Source organism: Ambystoma mexicanum, chromosome 3p, assembly GCF_040938575.1.
Source record: "Ambystoma mexicanum isolate Mex_15411 chromosome 3p, UKY_AmexF1_1, whole genome shotgun sequence".
Classification (NCBI taxonomy): domain Eukaryota; kingdom Metazoa; phylum Chordata; class Amphibia; order Caudata; family Ambystomatidae; genus Ambystoma; species Ambystoma mexicanum.
The window spans coordinates 747,954,274-747,976,146 of NC_090925.1; the positions used below are offsets into that span (position 1 = coordinate 747,954,274).

General features: G+C 48.8%; 1 protein-coding gene across 1 annotated transcript in view; it reads left to right on the forward strand.

The window, feature by feature from the left end:
- The window catches only part of LOC138579949 (uncharacterized abhydrolase domain-containing protein DDB_G0269086-like), a 34,122-nt gene that overhangs the window by 297 nt on the left and 11,952 nt on the right, over nt 1-21,873 (forward strand). Inside the window, exons 2-3 of the mRNA XM_069650172.1 lie at nt 5,218-5,254; nt 5,336-5,412. Of these exons, the coding sequence (XP_069506273.1) occupies nt 5,218-5,254; nt 5,336-5,412 (114 nt within the window). The remainder of the gene's footprint in view (nt 1-5,217; nt 5,255-5,335; nt 5,413-21,873) is intronic.

Genomic DNA, 21,873 nt, shown 5'->3' on the forward strand with positions numbered 1-21,873 from the left:
CCCCAAACCAACAGCCGATGCCACAAGGCCCTTGGGGCAGCGCTGATACACCTGGGGCGACGAAACCCAATGCGCAAGGAGACCCCGTGCACCACCAACGACCGACCCTGGAGGCAACGGTTACACAAGGCTGCGACCACCACAAACAAACCTTCCAGGTCTTCCAGGCACGGGCCCAAAGAGTCAACCCCACTCCTGGATTCCTTCAAGGCGCACAACACGCAGTGGAACACAGGTTCCAGGACCAATCCCACTTCCTGGCAATGAACGCTGCAAGGGGGTGGAGGGCCCAACAAGCGTCTCGAGACGCAGGAGGACAAGAGGACATTAAAAAAAATAAGACTCAGGGAACAACAATAAGAAGGAACAAGGAAGCAAATTGACACGGTACCTAGAAGGGGATACACCCAACTCGACCATGGGTGCAAAGGGAGGCTATGATGACTCACGAGGGCCCGAACCTAGGCGCAAGGTAATCCCAGCACCAGACTGTGACTGCGCCGCCCAGCCTTTACCATGGAAGGTCTCACTCACGCACACAGCGGAATCCTCACCCGGAGCATAAATCGGAACCGTGGCAACTCCCCCTAGGTGGCAAACGCGACAAAGGACCGTGGCACAACACAAAACAGAAGTGCCCCTACAACCGCCCAGCATATCTACAATGCCACGCACAGAGAGAGAAGACACCAGGGTGGCATGCAACAGTGTACTCTTACCCTGGATCCTAAAGGCCCCCCAGACACTGCCCAAACAGAAGGCCTACCAAGACGCTTAACAAGAAACAAACCGGATATGGATCTCCAATTGCAGCTACAGGCCATCTTGGCCGAGATGAAACTAATTGGCCAGGTAACACAGGAAACAAATACTGTGTTCATGACATCAAGAGGGTCCTTCAGGACGTGCAGAATCACCTGGCGGCCCAAGCAGAGAGAACAACAGATAATGAGCAGCGCATCAGTGCCCTGGAGGATAATCAGAACATGAAGGAAACTGACTTGGATAGGGTAATAAGAGAAGTACAAATACTGGGAGATAAGATCGAGGATCAGGAAAACAGATCCTGTAGAAACAACCTCCGGATCGTTGGCGTCCTGGAAAACACTGAAGGATCAAACATGGAAAAGTTCATCTCTGACCTTTTGCAGAACGCCCTACACGTGACCAATAGCAGGGACCTCATCATCGAAAGGGCACACCGAGTGCCAATACCAAAACTGGCACCAAACGAGCATCCTAGAGTCATAACGATGCGATTACTAAATTTTCAACACAAAGTGGCCATTTTACAAGACTACAAAACGGCATCCCCAGTGCGTGTAGGCGGAACAGAAATACAAATTCAACGACTACTCGATGGAAGTCTCAAGATGATGGAAAGGCTTCAATCCCATCTCTGAGGCACTCAAAGCCACAGAGCACAGGCATTACTTAAAATTCCTTGCAAATTTGTTAAGGATTTCAATCAGGCGACACACACCTTAGTTTCAGCCCAGTATGCAGCGCACAATTGAAATGCTTATGTGTGATAGATTAGATTCTATATTGAGATGATACACCACTCATATCACGCCCCCTTTTCAAATACCTCCGGTCCCAATGGACCATGAACCAGGCTGGTTGATAAAATATTTATTTATTTATTTGAAAATTAAAAAGAAATACTGTTTTTTTATATGGGGCAGCAATCACCAATGGGGTGATAAGAACAATATGAATGTAAGCAATGCACTTAGTTTAACCTTCTATTGACACCACCACAAAACACCAGAGAATAGGAGCACTTCTTGATTTTAGTTAAGATGTTAATGTTCATTTTAAAGGTTATTTGTACCGCGCACTATCACCACCAGAGTGGTCCCCTGGCGCTCTGGTGGCTCTGAAAAAGGGAACGAGGGGGGTGAGTTAGTGGGAATAAGCTGGAAAAGTGCAAGAGAGCAGTGATGTGCTGTTGGCAGCCTCAGCCCGGTGGGTCCGTTGACTGGGCTTGGGGTATTTTACGGTCGGTAGTCGTGTGCTGTTGTGCGAGTCTATGTGTGGTTTGTTTTGTTGTTGCAGTGTAGTGAAGTTTGTGTGGATTGTTGTGTTGTAGGCTTGTGGTTGTGTTTGGTTAGAGTTTGAGAGTTGTATGCAGAGGGGTGAAATTGTTATTGGATCGGTTAATTGGCATTGCTGTCCTTGCAGTTATGTCTAGGTGTAATGCTTGCTATCATTCACTATTCCATCTGCGTGTGGCACTTGCTAATCTTCAATATCCTCTCTAGATGTGAGGCAGACTAGTGATCATGATTCCCTCTAAGTGTGGCACTTGGTAAAATTCACAGTTTCATTTAAGTGTGGCACATGCTAACATTCACAATCCTATCTAGATGTGACGCAGGCTAAAGTTAAGAATTCCATCTAAGTGTGGCACATGCTAACATTCATAATCCTATCTAGATGCGATGCAGGTCACTCTTCACAGTTCCCTCTAGGTGTGGCACTAGTTGACATTGGCAAGTAAGTTAGTGTGTAATGCAATGCAACATTTACAGACCATGCCATGAATAGATTTAAGATGGTGGTCACAAATCTCTCTAAGTATTCATGTTGTAAGTCTATGGTAGTCAACGTTATGGAAAGGTAAGGTAGAGTGGCGGGGGCTTTCTGGAGTAGAGTAATTGCTCTACACCCCACCCATGCCACACTTACAGTTTTTGTTGGTGTCTGTTGACTGATGGCTTCACTGGCTTCCCCTGCAATACCTGCCGACACATGTGGGAGATGCCAATGTAGGAGTTTTGCCTTGGGGTCCTTAGCCGCAGGGGCTGCCAGGCAGAGGGTTGCCCAGGTCTGGCCCAGGATAAGGAAGGGATTGTCCAATCCGGACCAGAGCAGGGACAGAGAGGCGGGACAAAGGGAGGGCAAGCTCCGGCACTGCTGGGGAGCCCGCGAGGCTCACTAAACTCAGCGCACCACCATGATGGTTCCAAGGGGGGGCCAGGGGGCCACATTGCACACGCTCACCTCTTGCCAAGATGGAAAATGGCACAGGGAGCGTTTGTGCAGCGATTCCCAGGCCACAACTCCAATGGGAGGAATTATCCAATTAGGACCAGAGGAGGGACAGGGAGGCGGAACAAAGGGAGGGCAAGCTCTGTCACTGCTGGGGAGTCCACAAGGCTCACGAGACTCAGCACACCGCCATGATGGTTCCAAGGGGGCCCAGGGGGTCACAGTGCACACGCTCACCTGTTGCCAAGATGGAAAATGGCACAGGGAGCGTTTGTGCAGCGATTCCCAGGCCACAACTCCAATGGGAGGAATTGCCCAATCAGCACCGGAGGAGGGACAGGGAGGCGGGACAAAAGCAGGGCAAGCTCCGGCACTGCTGGGGAGCCCGCGAGGCTCATGAAACTCAGCGCAACGTCATGATGGTTCCAAGGAAGGCCAGAGGGTCACAGTGCACACGCTCACCTGTTGCCAAGATGGGAAATGGCACAGGGAGCGTTTGTGCAGCGATTCCCAAGCCACAACTCCAATAGCACAGGAGTTAGAATTTCCCTCTTCTAGGTTCCCTCAATCCACAAATAATCAATTTTAAGTGGATAAACGGAATCAGCAGGTAATCAGGAATGACAGACAAACAGAATGGAAATCCGACTTTCCCTCCACAAACAAGAGAGAAAAACGGATTTAAACCCTGGCAATGCTAAAATGATGCTCGGAAATGGATGGATAAACAATGAATGTGTCTAAGACTCTTGAAATAAAGACAATTCTTTACTGGAGCAACACTGGAAAGTTACTAGGAATCACGAGCAATGGATCGAGCAAAAGCATACAAGTCGAAATGGAATGGGAGATTGAAAACAGACTATAATCAAAATGACACGTTGTCATATTAACTCACTTTTGCAAATCCCGTCTGAATTTTCCCAAATGGTTTTTAATACAAACGGGTGAAATACTGTAAATCGGGATGCGGTTTTTGTGTTGGGGGTAGCTATGGATCCTAGGTACAATATGGAATTGAATTGAGAGCTCTAGCTGGTAAATTGAGTGAGTTATGCAAGATCTAGTGAGATGCGTTTTTGAGAAAATAAACGCGCGAAAAAGGGACAGAAATCTATTTTGACAAGGACAGTTTTACTCTACACTAGGGCATTCAGGCTAGGCTACCAGATTGAGACACCGTAAGCTCTGGGGTTGATCCGCGGAATCAACCCTAGCACCTCTGCCTCCGCCCTGGCGGACCCAGTCTGATCACCCGAGGGAGGACTAAGGGCTTAGGATTTCACAAGACAAAATTATTAAAGAAGTTGGCACTAGCACAAGGAATCAAAGGCAGGGTTTCAAGAATGATTTTTGACAATATGACAATTATCACGATAAGTATATGGTGACTTAGAGATTGGAACCAAGTACAAGGCAAGGCAAGCAGACTATGATTTTCTATGGTTCCTATTGATACTCGCAGTCCACCTTTAGTTTGGATTTTGGACAGTCAGCTCTCTGGATCACCACACGGTTCTGGTCTAACACAGGGCAGCCGACAAACTCAGCGGGACAGAGTCAGCTGGGCAGGGACTCGATACCAAATGATAGTTCTTCTGGACTGGCAATTCTGGTTACTGGATACTATAGGTCATCCGGATAGCAGCAGCATGCAGTGAGTGACAGCAAGCCAGGTTAATTCAGGAAGCTTGTTACGCTCACCTGGTATCCACAGGGACGCCACCCCGCTGCAGGGACTCTGGTGCCCTTCTCAGCCGCTCCCTGGTATAATTAGCGCGGAAGTTCTGCCTGGAAAACAGGTGGGCAATGTTCAAGACTGGGCAACTGGGGTAAGAGCCTCCCAACAACCCATATGTCCGCAGCCCCTCCCCGGACCTTTCCTCACCCTGTTATGGTTTTCGGCGTGCTCTCCGTCCTGCCTTCTTGGAAGGGGCACGTTGTCCTTTGTGGGTGAGTGCGATCTAGTTACTTCACTGATGCTGCCCTTTAGAGTCTTTCAGGTAGGTATTATTACTGTTATACTGTAAGCCTTTCTTGGATTCAATAATGTCTTTTCTCTCTCCTTAGGTGCGCGGAAGTTCGCTGTGGAACGTTGGCTGAATATGGACTCACCGGCAGGTGATGGTGTTTCGAGAGCGCCTTGATGCGGTAAGTAGGTGCTATGCGCAGCGCTATGATGCCCTGCCTTTGCTAACCTGTTGTCTTTTGTTCCCGTAGGTTGCGGTGCTCACCCAGAACAAGAAGTCCCAAGACGGTGCTGGTCGATGGGCGACTTGAGAGGTAAGCTGCCGGCACAATTGTAAATGTCTAATGTCTCGTTTCTCTCCTTTTGCAGATCCGATGGTCCGGGAGGCTTGCTGTTCCTTGGATGATGTTTGCAGGAGCAGAGGACAACTAGCGGTGGAATCACAGGTAAGCTGCCTCTAATAACCATGTCCTTTTGTTTTTCAGGTGCTGTTCTTCCGAGGTTCGCAGATGTTGCTGAACACGATGAGCGTCACGTTGCAGGATTGCAAAGTAACGCGAAGCGTGTTCTCCAAGTCGGGTGTGGTTTAAATAGCATCAAGAAAGTAGTCCAGGTAAAATAGTCCCTAGGCTACCACACCCAAAACACTATACCGCTTAGCTTGGTTCCAAGGAGCCAGGCTATGTGGATGCCTCCATGTTGACTGGCATTGAAATAAAGTAGTTCCCAAGCACAATTCTTCATTAAGTAGGGGGGGCGTGGCTTGGAAGCCATGTGAAAAGACGTGCCTGTACGGGAGCTCCCGCTGATCCGTACATAATCCGACTGATACCGCGCAAGGACCGCTGCGTTTGGCGAAGATTGTGAAGACTGTGTACATGAAGTTCGGCTGCACGCGAGGATACATTTTTACACGGGTTCGTATTGCGCACGTGTACTTAGGAGCCGAGTGAAGCACTGGTGGCGAGACCTCGACGGACGACAAAATGGCCGCCGCCGCTTGACGAGGGGACAAAGGAGCGGTGGATCGGGACCACAGCATACGTGCGCCCTCTCGGCGGTACGAAGGGGGCAGCGCGACCCTGCCCATCTGGGGGGAGCGCCGGACAACAGCGGTGCCTGAGATTGTTGGGCGAGCTGGGACTCTCAACTGAGTTGTGGTGTATGGGCATAGTGCCTCCCTGCCTTGGACCGAAGCGCGGCCAGAAGGACGCTCCTGACTGGAGATATGTCGAACAAGCTTCTGAGGGCGAAGAATAAACAGCCCACGCTCGACGAATACGCCAAGACGCCGCCCGGCCCGGAAGGAGCCAGGAGCAAGGATAAGGCTCAGACCAAGGAGATGGCCGCCGGTGGTGCGAACCAGGAGGTCCTCGCTGCGATCGCGGACCTGAAGGCGACGTGGGAGACCAAGCTCCAACTTGCTGTGGCCGAATTGAAAACTGCGATGGAACTACAGGTTGGGGCAGTGCAGGAGGACGTGAACCTCCTGAGGCAGGATGTGCGAGCCCTGGCTGAGCGCACGGAAACTTTGGAAAAGGAGATGGGCCCTACTGTGCCGGACTGCACCGCACATAAGCGTGATATCCATGCCCTGGTGCAGCGGGTGGGCAACTTGGAAAGTAGGGCTGAAGAGGCGGAAGGACGTGCCCGGAGAAACAACGTTCGCATCGTGGGCCTGCCAGCCAGAATCCCACGGAGCTTATTGAGAACTTGCTGCTGCAGGAGATCACTGGGGGAGCCCTGTCGCAGGGGTTTGCGGTGGAGAGGGCGCACAGGGCCTTGATCAGGAGACCACCGCCGGGGAACCCGCCTAGGCCTGTGATCGCCAAGATCCTCAATTATCGGGATCGGGAAAGGATCCTCGAACACTTTCGTAAGGGGGGCACCATACGGCGAGGAGAGGCGACCATTACTGCTTACCCCGATTACACCTTGCAAGTGCAGCGCAGTCGCATAAACTTTGGGGCGGTTAAGAGGCGATTGTGGGCAGCTGGGTACAAGTATATGTTGCTCTACCCGGCCAGACTGAAGGTTTTCTTCAAGACTAAGATGCTGTTCTTTGACACTCCGGAGGAGGCCATGGAATGGCTCGATGCACAAAACTGTCCTCAGGAGCCAGATGAGCGGACGGCGGATGGAACGGGAAGAGATAAGTGACGCTGCGGGCCCAGTTGGGCTATGAACATTGGGACTGGAATATAGTCTGTGTGACTTTGTTATGGAAGTGTATGCGTTAGGACTTTGGAACATGGTCCGTGTGCGCGGATACGGAAGTGTGGGAGGGAAGCCTCCAGGGGCTGTTCTTTGTACCCCAGTTTAGGTTAGTCACTGTGTGTGGGGTGACACCCTGTCGGGTTCTCTACTTGAGTTCCAGAGAGAACCGGACACGGGGATGCCTGAGATCCAGGGATGGAGCTGGGCAGTTGGTTGGGTTAGGGGGGCGGGGTGGGTCAGTTTTTATATGAGCCTGGGAGAGAAACTGGAAATGGGGGTCTTTGAGGTGGGGGGGAGGCGAGTAGACCTGGGAGGGAGGAGGGAGCTACTGATAAATCATGGGGGACCTTAGGATACTAACGTGGAACGTTAGAGGGCTTAACAGCTACCTTAAGCGTAACAAGGTCATGTTGTACCTAAAAAGGCAAAAGATAGATGTCGTCTTGTTACAGGAGACGCATCTGACACGGGATAAACTGGAACTGGTGGGGAGGAAGTGGAGAGGGACAGTAGTTGGATCTACATATTCTGCCTATGCTAGAGGTGTGCTGGTTTGGGTTGCACCACATGTCCCGTTTAAGCTACTTGGGGAGGTTGTGGAGTCTGATGGGAGGCTGGTCATGGTAAGGGGGCTTGTGGAAAATAAAGTAGTGTGTATTATAAATACTTATGCTCCCAACCGTGACACGGCGACATACTTTAGGACACTGATCACTAGACTTGGTGAAGGGATGCGGGGTCCGGTGATTTGGGGTGGGGACATTAATTGTGTACTAAACCCCAAGGAGGACAGGTCGGATGACAGGGTGGTCAGGCCCAGCCCGGCGGCTAGGGTACTGCAGGCGCTGCTGGTAGACCTTGGCCTGGCAGACGTGTGGAGGACGAGACACCCTGGCGTGAGGCAATATTCGCATTACTCGGCCCCGCACCAGCTACACACAAGGCTGGATTACTTTTTCGTCACTCTGGACGTTGTCGCGGAGTGTGACCAGATAGACTACAGGGCGAGAGTCCTTTCGGACCACTCGCCCCTGGTCATGCGATGGCAACTTTGTCCCCCACGTGCGCGAATTCCAACATGGCGCCTTAGGGCGGAAGCGCTCAGGGATCCAGTCTTCAGAGAGGATATGAGGGAGGAGATAGTTGCTTACTTTGAGGCGAATACAGGTAGTGTCAAGTCGGCTGGTACTTTGTGGGAGGCCTTTAAGGTTGTAATGAGGGGGGTTGCCATTGCGAAATCCAAGGGATTAATGGGAGGAGTCCTGGCTGATCTGCGTAAAGCCGAGATTGAGTTGGAGAAAGAGCTGGGGGAGGGTGGGATGGATACGGAGGAGGTCACTAATCTGCAGCAGAGGTGCGCAGAACACTGGGACAGGCTCTGTAATCTGAATTACAGGAAGTACATTGAGAGGTTGCATGTGGGGGGGGACAAGACGGGCAGGCTTCTTGCTTGGCTGTATAAGAGCGAGACCCCAAGATCCCCGATCCGATCAGTTATCACTGTAAAGGGCGTGGAGGAGGACACCCAGGAAGGGGTGAATGGGGCATTCGCGGAATATTATCAAGCATTATATGAGGATCGAGAAGGGGGAAGCCGGGAGGAGATAGAGGTAGTACTTGAAGACATAGGCCTGCCCAAGATAAGTGACGAAGAGCGAGAGGAGATGGATGCTCCGATCACTGTGGAGGAGCTGCAGGAGATTGTGCGGCAGCTACCCACTTGCAAGGCCCCAGGAGCGGATGGGTTCCCCAGTGAATTTTATAAAGAGTATGGAGAGGAGGTGCTCCCGCCCATGCTGGAGATGCTTAATGAAGCGTTCGAGGTGGGGCGGCTGCCGGAATCGCTCAGGGAGGCGATTATAGTACCGCTCCCCAAACCCAATAAACCGGGACATGATTGTGGCTCCTACCGGCCCCTGTCGATGCTGAACCAGGACAGCAAGATCCTAACAGCTGTCCTGGCGGCCAGAATGCGGAGGGTGATAGGCAAGCTGATCCATCCTGACCAGACGGGCTATGTCCCGAATCGGAATATTACTCAGAATCATAGACGCCTTCACAGGGTGGTTGAATGGGGGTGCAATGAGGACAGCGAAATGGCGATAGTGGCGTTGGACGCGGTTAAAGCGTTCGACTCTGTGCGATGGCCGTGGCTGCTGGCGGCTTTGGGACGGTTTGGACAGGGACCAGGCTACATGAGGTGGGCCGAGCTATTATATAGTGCGCCTCTGGCTAGGGTCCGTACGGGCGCAGTGGTGTCAGAGAGATGGCAGTTAGGTAGGGGCACTAGGCAGGGGTGTCCTTGGTCCCCAATGTTGTACATACTGGCCCTCGAGCCCTTAGCGATTTACCTCTGGCAGCAGTATGATCTGGTGGGCATAGAGGTGGGAGGGGAGTGCCATCTTATATCCATGTATGCAGACGATATGCTGTTATACCTGAAACATCCGGAAGAGAATTTGCAGTATATCTTGGAGGTATTGGAGAGGTACGCCTGGTTGTCCGGCATATCGGTCAACCCTCAGAAATCCGCACTATTCCCGCTAGGCAGTTATGTGGGGATACCGGTGGAGAGGTTGCCAGTGCTGCGGATCCCGTGGGCGACGAGCTCTTTCCGGTACCTGGGCATTGACGTGTATCACACGACCGAGGAAGAACACAGGCATAATACTGAGCTAGCTGTGGGAAAGATTGAGAAGTGCATGAGGTTCTGGGAAAGATTGCCTTTAGCGATGATGGGTCGTGGAGCTATGCTTAAAATGGTGGTGCTGCCCAGGCTCCTGCATTACTTTAATAACATCCCGTATATGATACCTAGGAAGTTTTTTGCTAGGTTACATAGTGTATGTAGGAATTTCCTATGGCACGGCACGCGCAACAGGGTCGCATTGTGGAAATTGCAGAACTCTTATGAGAAAGGTGGCGCGAAGCTGCCGAACTTTGAGGCCTATTATATGGCGACGCAACTGCAATATGTGGCCAGGTGGCTCTCGGATGAAGAGACCTCCGAACACAGGCTGCTAGGGAGAGACTGTTCCCCCTTCTATCTGCGGGAGGTGATCTGGGTGACCGTTTCATGGATGAGAGAGCGTCCTAAGATGCTAGCCCTTGGCAGGAACATATGGCGGCGCGCCTGTCGGATGATGGGTGACCCCTTGCCGTGTATGCCGCAGTTACCTCTGGTCGCCCTGGCGAAGGAAGACGGGCAGCTGAGAGCTATTCTCCGGACATACTGGGAGTCAGTGGGGTTGATCACTATGGGCGACATCTGGCAGGATGGGACCCTGATGGAGTTTGATGAACTGGAGGTAGGGTCGGGGCTACACAGGGGTCAATATGTAACATATCATAGGGTGGTCCGGGAGGTCCGGAGCACGTGGCCCGAAACTACCTTGGCCGATGAACCGGAGGCCACGCTGGAAATAATGTATGACGCATCAGAGGGTGGGCACGAGGTCTCTAGGTTGTACGAGATGTTGATGACAAAGGTTGGGAAGGATTTGGGGCACCTGAGACTGGAATGGGAAGCGGAGATGGGGGCCTTGATGTCGGATGGGATGTGGGAGCGCGCCCTGGGGTACCACAAAAAGGTATCGAGGAACGCCAGGTTTAAGCAGATACAGCTCTATATTACGCACAGGGCATATATGACCCCCCTTAGAATTTCCAAATTTCTGGATAATGGGCGCCAGGCGTGCCCCAAGTGTAACGAAGAGAATGCGGACATGATACACATGTTCTGGGCGTGCCCAGTGATTGCAACCTACTGGGGTGAAGTGGCGCGGAGGCTGGCAGGGAGGGGTATCACACTTAAAGTGGATTCGGCTTGGGCCTGTCTGCTGGGAGGGTATCCCAGGGCGCGTAAGCTTCGACATGTTGAGAAACTTAAAGATCTGGCCTATGTGCTTGCCAAACGTAGGATAGCCATGGGGTGGAAGAAATGTCATAAGCCGCGAGTGGAGGTCTGGTGGCGAGATCTCCAAAAATGGGCTGATGCCGAAACGACAGTGTGGCAGGATGGCAGTATGGCAGGGGAAGAGGAAGAAACAGGCTCTCTCACGGCATGGAAGTTATTGTTAGCTGAGCTGTTTGGTGCGGGGTCGGCCTCGGCTGGACTTGAGAGCGATGAGGCCCCACCGCATGGAACGGACACTGATGGCGGACACTCTACAGGCTCATAGGGGGGAGGGATGGGGACTGCAGTGCCTTATTTTTTGTTTGTTTGGTTTTGTTGTTTGAGGTGTTTTATTTATGTTTCATTGTAATGTTGTTTGGTTGAGATAAAATAAAAATATATTTAAAAAAAAAAAATCTTCATTAAGTATGAGCCTGGCACCAAAGGCGCCAGGACTGGCCCCAAGAGGGCCTAGGCAAAGGATGCCTAAGCTTGTTGGGGGCCCAAGCCGAGACCCCTCCTTGCCCATGGGCCTGCCGGGGGAGGGTTTCAGGAAGTGGGTTGTGACAATGCTTCCCAAAACACCACAGCGATTCTGTTGGTTATGGGGATTTTTTTAAAATTGAGGCTTAGCTGAAGCAGGATCAGCAATTGCCTGGCCTTGTGATTAGGATCTGGAGTTTAGATGGATAAATGCAAGATGAGGACAGGAACAGACAGGAACAGGATGCCGGCATAGGAATCAGCAATCAGTGTGTCTGTGTGTTGTCAGGGGCCCTTATTTATAATTCCAGGTGACATCATCACAGTATATAACAGGGGCAGGATTTACTACACACGCCCCTAACAATAAGATTGGGCATGGGTAGTAATCACCGCCTTCCTCTCTGCTGGTTGGATTTCTAAGGGGATGATGTCAGGTTTATGAGGTGAGTTTACAATGTCCCAACACTCCCACATTTACTTTACCTAAAATCGGATTTTGCCAAAAACCTACATTTCTTTTCTTGCAATCTATTGGCCAATTATACACAGAGTTTACATATGATGTGCAGCACAGATCAGTTCAAACCTCCAGTCTGTGCAACCTTGTTTCGCCTTACTGATACATTTTGGTAATTTTAAGCATGAACGATTTGGCCTAAAATTCTCCCCAACACAGATGCAAATTATCCCCGGGGATGTATGTACAAAATGTTATGCTTTTCTTGTAATACAACATATATCACCATTTCTGTCCAGAGTGTGTCAAGACATTCTACCAAGTTTTAAAATACAGGCGAGAATTCCACTTTTACGCTGTGAAAATTCCTAATTATTACCAATTTTGGCAGCTGAGATACAAGTCTTTTAAAGTTCTTTATAAAATAGTGTTAAGAACAAATGGGAGTCATTGTCTGTCATTTTTTACTTCCCAGCTGACACCAACTGGCATTTCCTTTCAAGCAGGATAGGAGGTTGCTTCAGCCTAAGTGAAGTCTTAATGTCTTTGACACCTCCGGCTTCCTTTCCTGGGAAGCAGCATTGTCCTGAATTCCAACAGAGACGAAAGTCTGCTACACCCTATAATTATCAGTGGGTTGGCAGGATCTGCTGAGAGAGAGCCCCTTTGGCAGAAAACCTGTTTTTCAACTTGGTAACTCAAGTTACCCTGGGTTTAACATCTTTCACTTTAGACCTTAAATCCAGAATTAAATAAGCCTGGTACAGCAAATAACGCATGTGATATATTCTCCCCAGTAACAAACCCCTTTATATTTCTAAAGACAAGTAAAGCATTTATTTACCAGTGTACTGTTTTAAAACGCAGGCATTCGTTTTTCCTTATTTTGTAAGCAGCCTATTTTCACACGTGGTGCAAACTGACATTTCTTTCTTTCATTCGGTTTTGGGCAGCTCACTCAGATTTCCACAATGTCCTTGCAGCTAAAGTCATTTTTCTTTGAATGCATGAGTTTTATCTGAACACTGGTATATGAAACTGACCAGGCTCAGATAGTAAAATTCTTTTGAAGACAGCTGGTGTTTGATACATTGTGGAGAAATAGGCGCGCTTTCCCGTGTGAGTAAAAGCAGAGTTCTTGTTTACTTTTTCAAAGTTACTTTTGACAGGGGCTGTCATTCAGGAATTAAACCCGGTTTTGCTGAGACACAATGGATGATCCTGAGCATGGCATGGCATTTTTAATCACAGTGGTTTCAAAACGAATTGATGGAATTCGCGTCAAAGCAGCTTTTACAAAGAGTGAAACCGTTTCATTTTAAAAGGGAATTTTGGGGTTTTTCAGCAAGGCGATGCTTACTATTTACTTAATTTCATGGTAAATATTGCAGAGCACACTGGCACATTCCTGCAGTGTGTACTCTGTCCCCCCCTGCCTAAAATGTGTGTGTCACGGTGGTGCAGCCATTTTTCTGGTGGTTGTAAAAACGCAATTTTGAGATCCTGGCATGCACAGGAGTCAGCACAGCCATTTAGCTGTTTATTGCACCAATGCAGCAAAGGGATGTGGTGAAGCACAGCTGAGTGGGTCAATATGTTCCACAGGATGGTGCATACCGATCGATAAACAATGGCATTCATATGAAGACCCGGAATCTGCATGGCGGTTCCTGCAACAGAAAAACCTGGTGACGACAGACTTTGACAAATCAACGACTGAGGCAACAAGAACAGAATACCCCCCTCCGCCCCAACATGAGTGAGCATTGGCGAAGGGGATGTGGCAAAAAGCAGTAGAGGGCCTCGAGAGTGGAACATAGAGCAAGGGAAGCGCACAGCAAGATCTTGAGGAAGCCCCAAAACATGGATACTGGCCGAGACACCACTGGACACTGGCTAGACACACGGAAAGAAGCAAACTACACCCCGACGTAAAAGTAATGAAAGGACCTAACATAAGAACGAAAAAACACTTGTCGGGGGGAAATTCTGCCGGGGTCATCCGGGCCGTCCGCAGACCTCCGGGCAGGAAGGCCCCAACTCCTCCCGTATATCCCAAAAGAGATAGAGTATGAGACACACGCAAGAAGCAAGGTGACTCTGCTGTTTATTAGACAAAACGGCAGGGATGGGTCAAGGAGCGTACGCGTCCGTCCTGACACACACACAATCGTGGGGCTTGCAGGCCCTTTTTACCTTAGTATGACGCGCTACTTGCGTCACTTGGAAAGTTTAGCAAAAAACCTATCTCCACTCTGGATTGGTTACTCGAGTGGTAGGGTTAGTATAGCGCACATATAGAGAACGGTGTTAGTGGCTGAGGGTTAGTCAGGTGGTATACCTGGGCTGTCCCTTCAATTTGATACATGAAAATTGTTACATGAAGACCTCTGAGGATTAGTCAATGTGAATGGCGTCAGTGATAAGAACCCCATGTTCTAATTGGTCCGCTCGCGAGCCTCCCAGTCTGGGACTATCGCTGTTTCCAGCTCGCGGTGCACCTGTCATTTGCAACAATGTTTTAATATGGGTAGGTGTAAACAATGTGAGGATTTATTCATATGTTGGGAGGTCGAATACTCCCACTGCTGCAGATGTCCAATGAGTCTTTTAATTGTATCTGCCTGTGTCTTGAAACGTGGGATTCAGGCGTCTCCTTCCTCCTGGGCTTGGCATCTTGTCAGGTTTGGCTTTGTCACGTGAGGTGGGACCGTGTTTGAGGCAAAATTCAACACAATTAATATTGTTTTTCCTACTGTGTGCCTGGTTTATCTTGCAGGTGCGACCTTGGCGTTGGCTTGCAGCGTGTGAGATTGCAACATCGTGCCCTTGGCGGTGTGCTTTCGCCGGGCTCATTTTGCATGGTCAGCAACCCAGTTCTTGCTCATTCAATGTTCATGGAAGCTTTTGCCTGCGGCCTACTTGGGCTTGGTGCATAGATGGAACCGTTTGATGCAGGGTGCTTTAGGTTACGGTATCATATTGCTTTATCCTCAGTATCGTGTCCTCGTTATATTCTTCATTATAGTACATGGCTCTTAGAAGAAGCGTGAGCAAGCCGTTTTATATAAGTTCATGATGCGTCTTGCGTTTCTGCATTTTGAGAGCCTATGTGGAAAATAATAAAGATGTACGCCCGTGAGTATGTCTGTCGCCTACTTCATAGCACTGAGTATATTCTTCGTGTAGATTGGTGCGGGAGTGTCCAGTGTGTATATTTGTACAGGTGTGCTGACCGTTGGCTAGGTCGTCATGGCATCTCTAACGACGTGTAGGTTTAGTCGAGTTGATCCGTGCCGCAGGTGTCGGCATGGACAGGGCGGGCTGCTGGGCAGGTAGATGGACACATCCGTATGTTCCTGTACCAGGGTATTTGGTCGTCCGGTAGATAGGCAAACTCCTCTTGTGGCGGGGGTCTGGGCCGTGATCCTCTAGGCCAAGCGCGAGAGGGGAAGGGCGGTAGCCTGGTCTTCCATTCTCCCACTTCAGTCCCCCCTCTGGTCGACTTGTCGACCACAAACATATCCTTTTCTTTATCTCCTCTTACTCTCCATATCTTAGTTATTCCTCCCAAATGTCCATAGTGGTTAACATGGTCTTCAAATGACCAATACATATATTCACAGGTTCCTCCAGGAGTGCAGTATACCCATTTCCCTATGTAGCTCCTGGGGTTTCTTGGGTTCTCGAGCTTCACAGATGGTGGGTCCAGGTGGTTGGTGATGATCTGGTTGCGCAACTTCTCTCTCTCTTTTATGATTGTGCCTGTGTGTTGGCCGTCATCTGTTGGCATCAAGAGGTGTATACCAACCATTTTGATCATCTCGTCTGTGGTGCGTGCCTTCCGGGCTTTCCAAAATCTTATTATGATCAGTGCAGCTCCAGCCAGAATAGTACATCCAACTATAATCTTCAGTCCATCTGACAGCCAAGATGGCATCCATGACCATAATATTGAAAACCAGCTCTCATCCTTTTTTACACCTTTACTTTCATCCATCATTTTTGAGTGCATCTGGGCCAATTGTGATACAGCTTCCGTGAGTGTACCATTGTCAGCATCGTTAGCAGGAATGAATGTGCAGCATGATTGTCCTATCTTTGCGCAAACGCCTCCTTCCATTGCTGTGAGGAGGTCCAGTACATATCTGTTCTGTAGTGCAACCATTCTTACTGCTCGCAATTCCTCTTTTATTGCGTTGAATCCATTTACTGTAGAGTTAATTGTCAACATTAGTTCCCACCTAGTTATCTGGAGCCATTTTGCGTTTGCGTAAGCCTGCAGTCCAGGATGTATTATTGAGGAGAAGAACATAGCTGCTCTGCTGAATAGTCTGTGTTCCGGCGGTATTGAGGTCAGTGCTGTTTCCGACCTTCCCCACAGGTAATTTCCTGTCAGAGGTTCTCCTTGTCTTTTCCTTCTGTTGAGGACAGTGTTGTTGCCGTTGCGTCTGTTCTCTGGCCCTTTCCGAGGCTGTGCAGATCTCTTCTTCCTTTTGTTCCCTTCATCCATCTTGGGGAAATTCGCCATATTCACATGCTTCTGGGGTACCACTAGTGATGGTACATTAACGTGTACTATAGTGCATACACCATTCCACAAAGGGGGCAGTGTGTGATACGCCTTGTCTCCACAGGCCCAGTAATGGTCCATTACTACTGCTGTTCCTGCTCCCCCCTCAGGTAACTCCATCACGCTTTCACAGTTGGTATTGTATCCTACATCCACCTCTCCTTTATGTTGGTAGCATACCTTAGGCGCAGTTAAAGGCAGTATTGTTATTGGGTCTTCATCCTTCTCCATCCACGTGAGCATGGGTACGTACTTGATCCAAGTCATCCAGCATCTATGGTTATGTCCATCAATAGTTGAAATATTTTCTCTTGTTACCATGTTGCTGCCAACCACTCCTATGTCCCATCTGTTGTCCATGTACACCTTCCCTGTTATTATCATCAGTGGTCTTTCCCAACATCCGTTTATACCAGGGACTTCAGTGGCGTACCAATCACATGGTAGGTACTGCAGTGTTACCTTCTTTGTTTCTCCTTTTTCAGGACCACTTGTTATGTATTTGAATCCTTCAGCATGTAAACTGCTCTTGTGGTAACTCAAATAAGTCTTGAGGAAGTTGTTTTCATATGGATATGTATCTCGTGTTTTCCACACCAGATGCACCACTGTCCCTTGAAATTTCCCTTTCGTCTGGAACAGTGCCAGGTATATTATACATCGTGCTATTTTTCCCTCTATCTCCGTAGCAACAAATGTTCGAGAAGCGCTCATGGCGTATGGGATCAATGAGCAAACGTAGCAGCTGTCTTCTGTTGTCTGCTTGCCTATTTTGGTCATGTGTTGGTACCACATGTTGTTAGAGACGTGTGCTGAATCTTGTACATAGTTGTCAATGCCTTTATTATCTGAGTATGTGCTGTGTTTAACTCTATTTTCCTGGTGTGGGGTTTTACTAGTACCACCTGACATAACACCTGTTGCAGCTGGGGGTGGGGGTATATTAGGTTTGGGTACAGCAATAATATCAATAGCATAGCTGTACTGCCATACAGAGGCAGCCAGGAACCCGGTGATTATTAAAATCCCTATCAATTTTATTACAAATGCTAATTTCACCGGCATTTTGCTCTTACCTTGCTGCAGTCCGGCAGCTTATTCTTGCGACGTTACAGTTGCCCGCCTGAAAATTCTTAATATGCTCGTTATTAAGGTTAGTTATTGTTATTAAGCTCTCCCTATCAAGTAGTCATTCAGTGCCCAGGCGAAGAGCTGTTCCCACGCCAATCTAAGCGATCTATCTCTTAGGGCAGGCAAGTATGGTTGGAAGTGGGGCATTGAATGTTCTATGGCCAAGAGGAATGCTGTGTAGTAGACACGTACCCTCCTTCCTTTCAGGTACGTTGGCCGTTTTATTTCATATACAAATTGGTGTGACAATTCTTCCAGGTAACTATCGTCTGAGGGTAACATCTACTCATGGGCAGTGAATTAGTTAGTTATCTACTTTCTTAGCAGTACAATAATACGCTTTACCTGCATGTGCGAGAGAAAAGAAAGAGAACATTCAGGTGTATACATGTGTATATGTGCCAAAACAGTGTCCTTCAGTTCAATTGTTACTACAGTGGGCAGGGGGTCAATGGGCAGAGGGTTTGGGGTTCAGCTGGCGGAAGTCTCTTTACCCTTTGATCGTGTAACCATGGGGTGGGCGATATGGGGTCACCCCTTTTTTCTCTAATAGTTGTCTCTGGGGAATCTGGGGGGTGGCAGGGTTCAGGGACACTTAGGCCGTTAGTTGTGGTAGAAGTCTCTTCCTCCACTGGTGACGCTGTCGTTGTTCTTCCAGTGGCCCTGTCGGTGGCGTTGGGGCGGGTCTGGAGTTTGTAGATCTTTACGTCGTGTAGGTGGTTCCAGGCACGTTTGTCCTGTAGCTTTACTGCTCTCGTTGATACCTCCTCTACCAGATGGGGGCCAGTGAATCGTGGACTGTTCCACTTTCTGTTGAAATTGCGAAGTAGTACGTGGTCACCTTTAGCAACTTTACACAGTCTTTCCTTTTCCAATTCTTTATCCACGTCTTCTTGTTGATTGTTGTTAGACCCGCCCGCGTGCGCTCGAGCTGTTGAGACACAAACACTACACTAGTAATCAAAGAAGACACATATTGGTACATTTCATCACCAAGAACACTCGCAGTACTCTCGTGGTCGGTAAATGCTCTTGATGTTGGCGTTAGGGGAAGGCGCATTTGACGTCCGGTAACCACCTCGTGAGGGGTGAGGTGGTGGTCGGACCCTGGTCTATTCCTTAGCTCAAATAGGGCTAATGGAAGGCAATACAACCAACTCTTCTTTGTTGTTTGCTGTATCTTTGCAATTGCCTCCTTTAGTAGGCCATTCAGGCTTTCACATATACCGTTGGCCTGTGGGTGGTATGCGCATGCAAATTTGTGCTTGATGTTCAGCAAGGATGTAATGTGCTGGAACATTTCGTTTGTGAAATGTGGGCCATTGTCTGACCTTAATACCTCACACACTCCCCACCTGGGGAAGACCTCCCTCACTAGGAATTTAGCTGCTCTAAATGCATCTGGGTGTGAACAGGGCTCTGCTTCAATCCATCTTGAAAATGGGCATACTACTACAATCATATACCTATTTCCTTGACATACGTTGATCATATCAACATAGTCAATATGGAGATGCCGGAACGGTCCCTCTGGCCGGGGTATAGTACCTCTTATCACCTTCAAAGTGTGGCCGGCCGTAAACTGTTAACATGTGAGACAATTGCTGATAAAATTTGACACATGAGAATTTAACTCGGGGCAGAACCAGTCTTCCCTAATTCGTGCTGCAATTACTTCCTTGCCTGTGTGGGCTGGGTAATGTAGTTGGCTCAGGGCGGTGTTCAAAAGTGCCAATGGTATTACAACCTTTCCAGTGTCACCCTGGCGCCATAGTGCGTCGGTTGGTCACATTGTGCATCCTCTTTTTACCCATATTTCTTTTTCGGCCATTGGTGCAGCCTCTTGTAGCTCCATAATCTGTGTGGCTGGGAGATGGGTGTACCCTTCTCTTATCAACATCTTCTTAGCCATTCCCCTCCCTCTCCCTCTCTGTGACTCTGGGGGGTTCCATATCTCACCAAAGTATGCAGCATACTTTGCATGTGCGTCTGCTGCTGCATTCCCTTTTGAGATGTGGTCTTCACCATTGGTGTGTGCGGTGCATTTGACCAAAGCTAATTGTTGGGGGTCATTTATTGCTTCAATTAGTTCAGCCAATAGGAGGGCATGTTGCACTGGAGTGCCATCAGCTCTCCTAAACCCTCTTCTTCTCCATTTCGACAGCCCTGAGTGGACAGTGGATGTAACATACGCGCTGTCGGAGTATATGGTCACTCGTTTGTCAAAGCTTTCCCTCAATGCCAAGATCAGTGCAATCAATTTTGCTGCTTGAGCAGAATAATGCTGTGGTAATTGTACACATTTCATTGCCACACACACCGGTACTCCATCATTTTTACCACTGCTGCCCCAGTCCTCCTTATACCATCCCTTTGGTCGATAGTTGATGACCCATCAATGAACAGGAGCTCACCTCCCTCTAGTGCGTTTTCTTCAACCTTTCTAGTACATGAGTACATTTCAGTTATTTGCGTACAATCGTGGGCATAATCTCCTTCCTCAAGTACTTCTGCTAGGAACCTTGCAGGGTTGTCCGTGCTACATCTAACAATTGATAGTTCAGCTCTGGATAGGATGATCTCATAACCTGATGCCCTCTGCGTGGTTAGGGTAGACTTAGGTTTATTCAATATTGCAAATAGTGCATGTTCCACAAACAGTGTAGTTGGGCACCCCATGGTTATTGCTGATGCTTTTTCTACCGCAAAAGCAGCTGCAGCGAGACCTTGTTCGCAAGGGAAATGACCTAACATCACAGGATCTAAGTGGCCACTGTAAAATGCTACTGGTTTGTAGCCCATGCTTGTTTTTTGAGCCAACACTGCTTTCATTACTGCTGAGTCGCAATGTGAAAATATAAAAAATTGTCGCTCATAGTCTGGGGATGCCAGTACCGGAGCAGTTGATATCGCATCTTTCAATTCATCAAAAGCCTCTTTCATTTCCATCGTCCACCCCAGCTTTTTCTCCCCTTTATTAGCTTCCTTTAACGCCTCAAGCAGGGGTCCTATGTATGAACTGTAATCAAATACCCATGCTCTACAGTAGTTGCACAGCCCCAGGAACTGCTGCAGTTCCCTCACTGTTTGTGGTACTGGAGTGTTTGAAATGGCCTGTGCTCTTTGTGGTGCAATCCTTCTTCCATGTTGGGATATGAGCTGACCAATGTAAAGTACCTGTTCTTGACAGTACTGTAGCTTTTCCATGTCTACCTGGTAACCTTTCTCAGCCAATATTGTCAACATCTTTAATGAGTCCTCTCTGCATGTTCTTTCGTTTGTACTGCAAATTATTATGTCATCCACATACTGCAACACTGTGCTTTCCACTTCATTGTTATCCAAATCCATCTGTATTACTCTGTTGAAAATTGAGGGTGATTCGCAATACCCTTGTGGCAATCTGGTGTGTTTCCACTTTGTGTTTCTGTACGTGAAGCTTGTCAGATCTTGTGAGTCTGGGTGCAATGGTATTGAGAAAAAAGCATTTTTAAGGTCGATCACTGTAAATCGTGATGCTTCTGCTGGAATGCCACACAAGATTGTGGCCGGGTTTGCTGCTATGGGATATTCTGCTTCTACTATGTTGTTCAAGGGCCTGAGATCCTGCATGAAGCGCCAAGACCCCCCTTTAGCCTTGCGCACTGGGTATACAGCCGTGTTACATGGTGATTCTGAGGGGACCAATCTGCCATTATTTATAAGGGCCGTTATGGTTTCATATATGCCCTCATCTGCTTCTTTTGATAGCGGGTACTGTTTCACTCTGGGGAGTATTGCACCTTTTTTCAATTTTATCCTTACTCCCCCTATACTTTTTATGCACCCCACGTCATAGGGGCTAGTAGTCCACAATGATGTGGGTACCTTTGTCATATCCTCCTTAAAGAAGGGGACTGGGGTGCATGCGGGTACCTCAAGTGCCATTGCAATTTTCTGTGCTACTTGTTTGTACGCCACCCTTAGCCATATTTCCATACTCATCATAAACACCATTTCACCTTCCTCCTTTTCTTCTGAGAACAGCTCCTCATCTGACACCTGGGTGAGCCTACATCCTTCTGCTAGTGCTATCACTGCCCTCCATGCTCTTCCTTCTCTGTCTTGGGCATGTACAGCAATGTAATCAGCTGTTGCTATAATGCTCT